Source organism: Gobio gobio (assembly GCF_949357685.1).
Source record: "Gobio gobio genome assembly, chromosome: 2".
Taxonomy (NCBI): Eukaryota; Metazoa; Chordata; class Actinopteri; order Cypriniformes; family Gobionidae; genus Gobio; species Gobio gobio.
Genome location: NC_137098.1, coordinates 72,120,661 through 72,133,793, shown reverse-complemented (window position 1 = coordinate 72,133,793; position 13,133 = coordinate 72,120,661). Strand labels below are relative to the sequence as shown.

Here is a 13,133-nt window from a genome sequence, read left to right as displayed (position 1 = left end):
TTATAGTTTCATCAGGTTTGACCCTGTTATGAAAAGCATTAAATCAAACCCTCTCTTTCACAGCTCTCTGCTCCGTATCTGAATGTGTTCAGCGTCAGTATCACTTTATAAACGTGAGGAAGACCTGGACTGAAGCTCAGAGATACTGCAGAGATAATTACACAAATCTGGCCACCGTTGACAACATGAACGACATGAACGAGCTGAAGAAGAGTGTGAATGTTGGAGGTGTCCAGGATGTCTGGATTGGGCTGCAGAAGACAAGTAGTGAAAAATGGCAGTGGTCTTCAGGTGACCCTGCGCTCTATCTGAACTGGGGACCTGGACAACCAAACGGTGGAAGTGATTGTGGGCTCATGCTTTATGGACAATTTCATGATTTGTCATGTTCTGACAGTACCCCATATTTTATCTGCACCGACAGTGAGTTCAGCTATTTAAAATTACAACAACCATTCATTTTAAGATGCACCACATATTAAACAAAAATGAGAACATTTGATAATGATTATAGAAGGGAATGTAGCTATTTTTCACTCTTTCGATGTTAAGTCAATTCCTGTGTAGTTTTTAATCTGCAATTAAATACCCTATAGAGAAAATCGCAGAGAGTGAAAGAGATAGATTAATTTATAACATAATTTAACCTAATAATTTATAAATAGTCTACAGTCCAAGTAAATATTTCTATGGACTAGTTAACATATTTAGCTGCAGTGTAACATCTTCCTTTGTTTTTCTCATTCAGCTCGTTGTGTTTGAATCAAGTATTCTAGAGAGACATGAGGAAACAAAATAGACAAATAGAAAGTACTTTAAAATCATCAAGATGTTCACAAATGTTTCTTCCCAGCAGGCACATGTCAATGGAACGTCAGGAAGTCAATGGACTTTAACTAGTGCTAATTTTGTCAGCTTTTTTTTAAGTCTTTGTCCTGTGTCTAATGTACTTTTTAATTTTTATAAAATTTAGTCAACATGGTTTTGTTTTTGTTTAGTCGACTTAAAGTCTGGGCTTTTTAGTAATTGTAGTCAATAAAAACATATTCTTCATGCTGCATTTTGCTTAAATTGATAAATGGCTAACGATTATTTTTGCTCAAAATTATAATTACAATCACAATGATTGTTGTCATTTGAGAAACTTATATTCCAAACTGTGATTCTAACTAACACTTTTAGTTAACTTTACTTACTGTCTTAACATAACATACCCAAACCACCACACCTGTCCCTAACTTTACCCTTAACCTTACCCATACCACCACACCTGTCTCTAACTTTACCCTTAAACTTACTTATACCACCACACCTGTCCCTAACTTTACCCTTAAACTTACCCATACCACCACACCTGTGCCTAACTTTACCCTTAAACTTACCCATACCACCACACCTGTCCCTAACTTTACCCTTAAACTTACCCATACCACCACACCTGTACCTAACTTTACCCTTAAACTTACCCATACCACCACACCTGTACCTAACTTTACCCTTAAACTTACCCATACCACCACACCTGTCCCTAACTTTACCCTTAAACTTACTTATACCACCACACCTGTCCCTAACTTTACCCTTAACCTTACCCATACCACCACACCTGTCCCTAACTTTACCCTTAACCTTACCCATACCACCACACCTGTCCCTAACTTTACCCTTAACCTTACCCATACCACCACACCTGTCTCTAACTTTACCCTTAAACTTACTTATACCACCACACCTGTCCCTAACTTTACCCTTAAACTTACCCATACCACCACACCTGTGCCAAACTTTACCCTTAAACTTACCCATACCACCACACCTGTCCCTAACTTTACCCTTAACCTTACCCATACCACCACACCTGTCCCTAACTTTACCCTTAACCTTACCCATACCACCACACCTGTCTCTAACTTTACCCTTAAACTTACTTATACCACCACACCTGTCCCTAACTTTACCCTTAAACTTACCCATACCACCACACCTGTGCCTAACTTTACCCTTAAACTTACCCATACCACCACACCTGTCCCTAACTTTACCCTTAAACTTACCCATACCACCACACCTGTACCTAACTTTACCCTTAAACTTACCCATACCACCACACCTGTACCTAACTTTACCCTTAAACTTACTTATACCACCACACCTGTCCCTAACTTTACCCTTAACCTTACCCATACCACCACACCTGTCCCTAACTTTACCCTTAACCTTACCCATACCACCACACCTGTCCCTAACTTTACCCTTAAACTTACTCATACCACCACACCTGTCCCTTACCTTTACCCTTAAACTGACCCATACCACCACACCTGTCCCCAACTTTACCCTTAAACTTACCCATACCACCACACCTGTCCCTAACTTTACCCTTAAACTTACCCATACCACCACACCTGTCCCTAACTTTACCCTTAAACTTACCCATACCACCACACCTGTCCCTAACTTTACCCATAAACTTACCCATACCACCACACCTGTCCCTAACTTTACCCTTAAACTTACCCATACCACCACACCTGTCCCTAACTTTACCTTTAAACTTACCTTTACCACCACACCTGTCTCTAACTTTACTCTTCAACTTACCCATACAAACAAACCTGTCCCTAACTTTACCCTTAAACTTACCCATACCACCACACCTGTGCCTAACTTTACCCTTAAACTTACCCATACCACCACATCTGTCCCTAACTTTACCCTTAAACTTACCCATACCAACACACCTGTCCCTAACTTTACCCTTAAACTGACCCATACCACCACACCTGTCCCTAACTTTACCCTTAAACTTACCCGTACCACCAAACCTGTCCTTAACGTTACCCTTAAACTGACCCATACCACCACACCTGTCTCTAACTTTACCCTTAAACGTACCCATACCACCAAACCTGTCCTTAACTTTACCCTTAAACTTACTCATACCACCACACCTGTCCCTAACTTTACCCTTAAACTGACCCATACCACCACACCTGTCCCAAATTTCCCCCTAAACTTACTCATACCACCACACCTGTCCCAAACTTTTCCCTTAAACTTACTCATACCACCACACCTGTCCCTAACTTTACCCTTAAACTTATTCATACCACTACACCTGTCCCTAACTTTACCCTTACACTTACTCATACCACCACACCTGTCCCAAATTTCCCCCTAAACTTACTCATACCACCACACCTGTCCCAAACTTTACCCTTAAACTTACTCATACCACCACACCTGTCCCTGACTTTACCCCTAAACTTACTCATACCACCAAACCTGTCCCTAACTTTACCCTTAAACTTACTCATACCACCACACCTGTCTCTAACTTTACCCTTAAACGTACCCATACCACCAAACCTGTCCTTAACTTTACCCTTAAACTTACTCATACCACCACACCTGTCCCAAATTTCCCCCTAAACTTACTCATACCACCACACCTGTCCCAAACTTTACCCTTAAACTTACTCATACCACCACACCTGTCCCTAACTTTACCCCTAAACTTACTCATACCACCAAACCTTTCCCTAACTTTACCCTTAAACTTACTCATACCACCACACCTGTCCCTAACTTTACCCATAAACTTACCCATACCACCACACCTGTCCCTAACCCTACCCATAAACTTACTCATACCACCACACCGGTCCCTAACTTTACCCTTAATCTTACCCATACCACCACACCTGTCCCAAACTTTACCCTTAAACTTACTCATACCACTACACCTGTCCCTAACTTTACCCTTACACTTACTCATACCACCACACCTGTCCCTAACTTTACCCTTTAACTTACCCATACCACCACACCTGTCCCTAACTTTACCCTTTAACTTACCCATACCACCACACCTGTCCCTAACTTTACCCTTAAATGGACTGCATTTATATATCGCTTTTAACAGACCCATGGCCATCCAAAGCGCTTTACATATTGCCTCACATTCATTCATTCATACACCGACGGCGGTGTCAGCCATGCAAGGCGCCATCCAGCTCGTCGGGAGCAGCTGGGGTTAGGTGTCTTGCTCATGGACACCTCGACACTTGGTCAGGTGGAACCGGGGATTGAAACCTTCCAGTTTGTAGACAACCTACATGAACCACTAAGCCACTTTCACCCCGCAAGTTTAACCCTTAAACTTACCCATACCACCACACCTGTCCCTAACCCTACCCTTAAACTTACCCATACCACCACACCTGTCCCTAACTTTACCCTTAAACTTACCCATACCACCACACCTGTCCCTAACTTTACCGTTAAACTTACCCCATACCACCACACCTGTCCCTAACCCTACCCTTAAACTTACTCATACCACCACACCTGTCCCTAACCCTGCCCTTAAACTTACTCATACCACCACACCTGTCCCTAACTTAACCCTTAAATGGATTCCATTTATATAGCGCTTTTAACAGACCAATGGCCATCCAAATCGCTTTACATCTTGCTTCACATTCACCCATTCATACACTGACGGCGGTGTCAGCCATGCAAGGCGCCATCCAGCTCGTCGGGAGCAGCTGGGGTTAGGTGTCTTGCTCATGGACACCTCGACACTTGGTCAGGTGGAACCGGGGGTTGAACCACCAACCTTCCGGTTTGTAGACAACCTACATGAACCACTAAGCCACTGCCGCCCCGCAAGTTTAACCCTTAAACTTACCCATACCACCACACCTGTCCCTATCCCTACCCTTAAACTTACCCATACCACCACACCTGTCCCTATCCCTACCCTTAAACTTACCCATACCACCACACCTGTCCCTAACTTTACCCTTAAACTTACCCATACCACCACACCTGTCCCTAACTTTACCCTTAAACTTACCCATACCACCACACCTGTCCCTAACCCTACCCTTAAACTTACTCATACCACCACACCTGTCCCTAACCCTACCCTTAAACTTACTCATACCACCACACCTGTCCCTAACTTTACCCTTAAACTTACTCATACCACCACACCTGTCCCTAACCCTGGCCTTAAACTTACTCATACCACCACACCTGTCCCTAACTTAACCCTTAAATGGATTCCATTTATATAGCGCTTTTAACAGACCAATGGCCATCCAAATCGCTTTACATCTTGCTTCTCATTCACCCATTCATACACTGACGGCGGTGTCAGCCATGCAAGGCGCCATCCAGCTCGTCGGGAGCAGCTGGGGTTAGGTGTCTTGCTCATGGACACCTCGACACTTGGTCAGGTGGAACCGGGGGTTGAACCACCAACCTTCCGGTTTGTAGACAACCTACATGAACCACTAAGCCACTGCCGCCCCGCAAGTTTAACCCTTAAACTTACCCATACCACCACACCTGTCCCTATCCCTACCCTTAAACTTACCCATACCACCACACCTGTCCCTATCCCTACCCTTAAACTTACCCATACCACCACACCTGTCCCTAACTTTACCCTTAAACTTACCCATACCACCACACCTGTCCCTAACTTTACCCTTAAACTTACCCATACCACCACACCTGTCCCTAACCCTACCCTTAAACTTACTCATACCACCACACCTGTCCCTAACCCTACCCTTAAACTTACTCATACCACCACACCTGTCCCTAACTTTACCCTTAAACTTACCCATACCACTACACCTGTTCCTAACCCTACCCTTAAACTTACCCATACCACCACACCTGTCCCTAACCCTACCCTTAAACTTACCCATACCACCACACCTGTCCCTAACCCTACCCTTAAACTTACCCATACCACCACACCTGTCCCTAACTTTACCCTTAAACTTACCCATACCACCACACCTGTCCCTAACTTTACCCTTAAACTTATTTCAGCACGTCTCCCCAGTCTGTCTCGAACGCTGTATAGTTCCTGTTTCGATTAAGCCCCTCCTTCCAATTCAAGCCTGATTTAGACCCTAATGTTAACGAACAAGATAATTGTGCAGAACAGATTTCATGCACAGACTTTGCAAGTACAGATTTCACAGGATGTTTCAGAGTGGTATGTTTTTTTATTTTATTTTATACATTGTAAATATGTTATACACCATTTAATCATATTACAAACAGTAATCGATCACAAAACCATGGTTAATTTACCTAAGGGGCGGTGAACAGTCTTACAAAATCGAGAGCTTACAAAAGCAGTAAACACTATCTCAACACTACTGTTGGCTAGTATAGCAACAATGCTAGAACATCTTCTTTTATTTTCAGTTGATTTAAGGCTGTGGCTGATGCCAGCTGTAACGCCCTTCAACCACTATCTCCATTAATGTAAATGCACGCCATGAATTTCACCATTTTTAACAGGGGCTTTTTTGTGTTTATTTCAACCAAAATTTGACGTCAACCCAATTATAATTTTCAACCAATATTTGACGTCTGACCAATGTCTTCTTGACGTTACATTGATGTCCAGTGACGGCTGGGTTGGAACTTGACATAAAACTAATGTTGGTTTAGACATCAACCCGATTTTCATTTTCAACCAAAATCTAATGTCTGCCTGCTGAGTTTGTTATATCTTTAAAAAAAAAAAAGAATATATTATGAGTATTACCAGCTGTAAAAAAAAAAATAATGTCATTGAATGACACGCGTTTCTGATACTTACACTGATGCTCCTGTTCACATCTAAACCATAAAGCAGTGTGAGAATAATGAACAAACTGATTCATTACTTTTTCCATTTGTTTTTCTTACAGCGAATGCAGGACTCGTCTTTGTCAATCAGACGATGAATTGGAGAGACGCTCAGAGTTACTGCAGACAGAATTACATTGATCTGGTCAGTGTGAGGAACCAGAATGAGAATCAACAGGTTGAGAAGTTAATTAGTGATCTTCATTTATCTGGATCATGGGTCTGGATTGGTCTGTTCAAAGACTCATGGCAGTGGTCAGATCAGAGTGACTCCTCATTCAGAGACTGGAGGTCTGGTGAACCTAATAATGTTGGAGGTGTTGAAAACTGTGCTGTGATCAAACCGAACTCTCTGGCACAATGGTACGACATCTCTTGCAACAACCAATTTCCTTTTGTGTGTCATGAAGGTAAGAAGATCCTCACAAAACACACACTGTAAAACATTGTCCTGTAAATTAATGGTAAAATACTGTGTACAGTGATTTACTGTTAAAGGAACTGTATGTAGGATTGTGGCCAAAACTGGTTCTGCAATCACTTTCAAATTACTGTAGAGCGGTGTATCCCCTCTCCCCCTCCTTAGACATTTTTTTATCCAAAAAGCTTGTAGCTGCAACTGTGGTAACTAGAGCAGAGCTGGCAACCCGGATGCTGAAACACTACTGACTTCGTGATTGGTAGATAGGTGGAGGGTGGCGCTTCAGGCCAAAACACAACATGTCAACATCAACATCAGTTGAGGGCTGCAACTTCACTTTTAAAATGACAATATCTTGGCCGGACAACTGTTGTCAGTGATATAAGTATTTGAAATTAACATGATTTCTTAATGTCTAGTGACATATCAGGGCCATTTTATGATTAATTGAAATACATTTCTTACATACAGTTCCTTTAATTGTAGAGTTCTGTACAGTATGTTACTGCCCCAAATTAAACCTTAATTCATTTCATTTGCAAAAATGTTAAAGTATAAAGAGATTTTCACTGCATCAGCAACTACACAGTTGTCGCCAGTTAAATAAAGCAACATGCAGCGTATCATCAGTGTTTCTCTGTCTTGTGCTGAACTGAAGCACAGGCTCTACTCTTCGGCACAATGGTGACACACAAAACTCAGACAACAGAAACCCATTAACTCCCAGATCAGTAAACACTGACAGATCTCTGTGCAAAACACAAAATAACACTTCATTTCAACAGTTCACATGCATTTAGTTTCTACTAAATGCAAGGAACTTTAATATCTGAGTGATTAACTTAAGTAAGTAATTTTAACTCTTACTTTTGACAAAACATTACAGTTTTTTCTTTTTCTTGATTTTACAGTGTTGACAGTATATTATTGTTTTTCTACAGTTAGTTTGCTGTAAACTTAATTTACAGTTTATTACTGTTAAAATACATTTCTTGGGTGTGTTGTTTTATCTTACACCTTTAACTCTTTCAACCCCATTGCAGTTTTACGAAAATGTCCTTTTTCGAATTGCCTGAAAAACCACATCATGCGAGCGTAAAAACTTTTTTGTGATATATGTGAGTTTTTGCAAAAATTGACACATTTCCATTGGGCGTATTTTCAATTAGCAATTCAAATTTGCGCAATTTGAAGGGTAATGGAAATGCAGCCACTGACAGGGTTGCAGTGAGATAATAAAGTGAATATGAAGTGATTGTTGAGCGTTAGTGATGAGCACCTGCTGTTAACAAGAATCACTGAAGGACAACTGACTTCCAGCCATTACACATTATTAAACTTATTATTAACCAGTTTGACTTTATTTTTGTCATACGTCTACAGAAGCTCTTATTAAGAATTAACAGACGTTTAGATATTGATGTTTCATTGAAAATGTTTGGTTTGAAGTCACCATAATATTAAAATTGTATCCATTGGTATACCGATGGTATCACAAATTGTATCGAATATAGATACATTTCAAGCTAACCTATCAAAGTTAAATTCCAGGCAGTATCTTGATAACGCTAATGTTGTCACACGGCTGGTTGAAATGAAGGATAAATGCAGGATCTAAATGCAAGCAGTATTTATTTACACAGAACTCAGGAACGAAACACAAGAATGGAACAACCACAACTAAAGCTGGGCATACACTGTGCGATTTCAGCAAGGTTACCTACTCACACTGAACTAGTAGATCGCATGCGATGTAAAGCCAAAGCTCACGATTTATGTGCTCACACTGTGCAGTCCGATCGTCGAGCGCGACTCATCTGCTCACACTGTACGAGTGAAATATGCAGGAAAAAAACTAAAATAGAGAGATAGTCTATCAAATGCATCAGCCATCGATATCAAGAGCATTTAGCATTTACAATTTATATATATATAAATGAACATTATTATTAGGGTAGGCCTACTTTTATTATTAAATTGATATTACATTTAATTTGCCCCCGCGCTAATTTTATAATGCATCATTGCATAAATGATAGCCTACTCTGCATAATAAAATAGATAGATTAGCTTACTCTTCGCCAAAAGCTCATCAGATTTTACTTTCACTTTCACAGACTCTCGCGCACATTGCGTTTTTGCATGATATTCACTGACTCGCCTTCATGATTTAAAACTAACAAAAAAAAAAAATCTAGCCTATATTGCTCCGTGACATTTTGTGTGAAATGATGGACAACGGTTCACATTTTTCCCATGATAATACAATTAAGTAAATATTAAATAATAGTAAATAAAATAATTTGTGAAAGTAAAACAAGTAAATTAAATGTTCAAAGTTAAATTTATAAAAGAGGCACTGATTGGCTAAACACGGTGGTTTGAACGTCTTAGATTATCCATTTTACAACACGAACTGGAGGCAAGCAAAAGTTTGCTAAATTGCTGCTATATGATAACTGCCTACAGAACTTAAAGATCTCCATCTTTTCGTTTTCAATCTTGCTGCATTAAAGATGAAATGGTTCAACTTCTGCTTTCGCACAGGCGCAGTGATGAGAAATTGAGCAATCAGTTCGTAGCTCTGCTTCAGCTGTGCAATAACCTCACGAGGAGCGACCAGAATTTCTGACATGCCAGAAATTCATTCAACCATCCGATTGGCGATCGTGAGAGGTTTGTCGTCTCTCATTTCCCCCTGTACACTGCACGAACACCTCACGACAAACGATGCACGATAAAGCTGAAAATCGTCCCAACCCAAAAAAAGAGTCGCACGAGTCAGAATTCGGCTCGAAATTGGACAAAAATAGACAGTGTATGACCAGCTTTACACTACGTAGAAATGACAAGAAGACAGGACTAAACACAGGCTTAAATACACAGGAAAACAGGGGAGCTAATGGATGAAACACCTGAACAGAATACTCAAATCAATATGTAACCATAGAAACAAACAGACTGGGGACAGAGGTTCACAGATTGGACAGCAAAAACACACTTAACGTGACAAATGTAGGGTGCCACAAATTTTTGAAAGAATTTGAAAAAAAATTGTCAAAGGGTGCTGTGACTGAAAAAAGGTTGTAAAACATTGCTTTAAGTGATGCAGTAGTTCAAAATGTTTTATGTACTGTACAGGGTTTGACATTAACTGTTTTGCTCACCAGCCACTGTGGTTTTCCAAAGTTACTAGCCACTCAACATTTTCACTGGCCACAATTTGGGTGTTAGAAAATTACATTTTATATGATTGAACTTGACTTTGGCATGCTTAAGTTACTTGTGACCACCCAAATCAAGACTACTTTGTATATCAGCTGGTATGTGCAGGTGGGCAATATGAGCATAGGCTAATATGAGAAATTTAATAAGATATGAGTTATTTTTGTTAGGCTATATAAAAGAACAAAGAAGCAAAGTACAAAAACCATAGTAAATTTAAAAATATATTTTTTCAGATACAGATGTTTATTTAATATGTATACATTTATTTAACATCTGTAGCTGTTTGATTAACATTAATGACAGACAGGTATTTAATTGGGCTGCTGAATGCATGGACATAATATTTTGACACATATCCAGTTATTACCATTGGCTATTACTTGTCCATTGGCTATTACTTGTTTACATACACTTAAGCCATAACCGACTGTGTTCATGCGTGGTACTCCACACGATGGACATTTTGACATCTGTGTGCGCGTGTATTTGACTATTTAGGCGCAAGGAGAACTGATCGCGCGTGCAACAGAGAGAGCGCGCACGCGAGAGAGTGCTTCTGTTGTGTGTCATTCAGTGTGAATTAAACTCAATGTCACAACAGCCAGAGAAAAACACTAATCACCATAATGGTGACTACAAACATTATTATTTTCAATAAAACATCTAAACCTCTGTTAATTCTCAACAAGAACTTCTGTACATGTATGAAATAAATAATGTCAAACTGGTTTCACACTTAGTGTGAAACTTTTTTTTCTGTTCTTGTTTCTCTGTCCTTCAGTGATTCTGCTTGTTAAGGGCAGGTGTTCATCATGTCTGAATTCACTCACTTATTTTAATTTACTCTGTCAAGTGGACTATATTAGTGAACTAGTTTAGGGGATACTGAATGAGGGTATAGAGTGTGATTTGGAACACAGTCTGAGTGTCGACTCCACAGTATATTCATGTAGGATACCTTCATGAAAACTACAAATATTGTTTTCTATGGTATATTACTGTTTTAACGGAAAATGGTATATTACTGTCAGAATGTGGCATTTTTTACAGTAAGGTTTTACAGTGCATCCATCACCTCCAGATATTTTAAAGTTCATGCTACATGTCTGACATGGCAGATTCCTCCAGTGTTTGTTCTGCATGTTGTTTTTGATCAGTCTCTCTCTAGTTTTTGCTTGTGGTTTGTTTTGTGTCCAGATAAACTGATTCTGATCAAAGAGAACCGGACGTGGTCTGAAGCTCTGAGATACTGCAGACAGAATTATGTGGATCTGGCCGCGGTTCATTCAGACGAGATGCAGCGTCGTGTGATGAATGTGGTTAAAGGGGCGTCTACTGAGGCGGTGTGGTTGGGTTTACGTCACTCCAGCATTTCGTGTATCTGGTTCTGGGTGCGTGGGGAGACCGTATGTCATCAGAACTGGGCAAACGCCATAGAGAACTGTGAGTCTGGAGCAGTTCAGTGTGGAGGAGGTCAGCGCTGGATCAGCCATCATGAAACTGAGGAACTCAACTTTATCTGCAGCAATTATGAATGAAAGGATACACAGAACTTTCTGTGCTTGTTTTCACTTTCTTTAACTTCATTTTCATTCATCACTTGGTTTGTAAAGTAATAATTTTACACATAATAATCTCAACCTCAACAGGTAGTGTTGAACGCTTTTGAAACGCAGCTTCGTGAAACTTTGAAACATTTGAGAATCTTGTGTTGAACCAGTGATTCAGAGTACGTATTAAACTGCTATAGTCTTGGGATTTCATTAAACTAGGCTTGGTTATGTCGTAACTGTTTCTAAATTTCAATGGTTCACCTCTATGATCACTGTGAACCCATGAGCCAGTTCTTGTGTGGTTTTTAAATGATCTAAGATAAGTTTTTTAAATTTGGAGACATTTTTAATGACTCATTTGTATAATAAAAATACACTTCATATTTAAATGTATTAGATAATTTGTTAATTGCATTTAATAGTTTACACTTTCAATAAAACTTTCACAATTGGTTTGATGTTCATGCTTCGAAAGAGTGAATAATTTGCAATTGGCTCATTTGATTCAAACTTTCAGAAAGCTTTGTTTCTCCCATCACTACCTGAGGGTTAAAATGGCAGAAATATTCTGCTTGGATGTTTGTTTAAATAGTGCAAATGTTTTCTTCAGTGAACCATTATTGAGCTGTAAATTGTCTAATTTATTCTTTTGGGGATCTGTTTTCCTCCAGTGGATGAATTTTTGTTGATTCTTCAGTGATTCATGTGAGTCTGTTTGCTCCATTTTAGAGCCTCAACAGCCAGAATCACTAACACTTTAGGCCTTTACAAACTCTTTACCGTCTTTTTGTGTTATTTACTAACTTCACAATTTGAATTTTGTAAGGGGTCCAAGGGCATCATGTACTCATCATCAATATACATTTATACTTTATCCTTTATATTTTACCATGACATAATGTAACTGAAGATTATGGTACGAGTTGTTTTTTTTTTATTCCTTATTTGTGTTTTAAGGATCTTGGTGCTGTTGTGGCTACTTCTCTCTCTTATATTCAGAGGTGTCAAAAGTATTCGCATTCATTACTCAAGTAGAAGTATAGATACTAGGGTTTAAAAAGACTTCTGTAGAAGTTGAAGTATCAACTCAAGCTTTTTACTCAAGTAAAAGTGTAAAAGTACTGGTTTCAAAACTACTTAAAGTATAAAAGTAAAAGTAATGTAAGGGGAAAAAATGCCATTAAAGGGGTAGTTCACCCAAAAAAGAAAATTCTGTCATCATTTACTCACCCTCAAGTTGTTCCAACCGGTATGAGTTTCTTTGT

At 39.6% G+C, this 13,133-nt stretch overlaps 1 protein-coding gene across 1 annotated transcript in view; it reads left to right on the top strand.

The window, feature by feature from the left end:
- LOC307120857 (C-type mannose receptor 2-like) overlaps positions 1–12,786 on the top strand; it is a 31,931-nt gene extending 19,145 nt beyond the window's left edge. Inside the window, exons 3-5 of the mRNA XM_079808055.1 lie at positions 64–423; positions 6,729–7,076; positions 11,513–12,786. Coding sequence (XP_079664181.1) covers positions 64–423; positions 6,729–7,076; positions 11,513–11,853 — 1,049 coding nt within the window. The 3' untranslated portion in view covers positions 11,854–12,786. The remainder of the gene's footprint in view (positions 1–63; positions 424–6,728; positions 7,077–11,512) is intronic.
- The last annotated feature ends 347 nt before the right edge of the window (positions 12,787–13,133 follow it).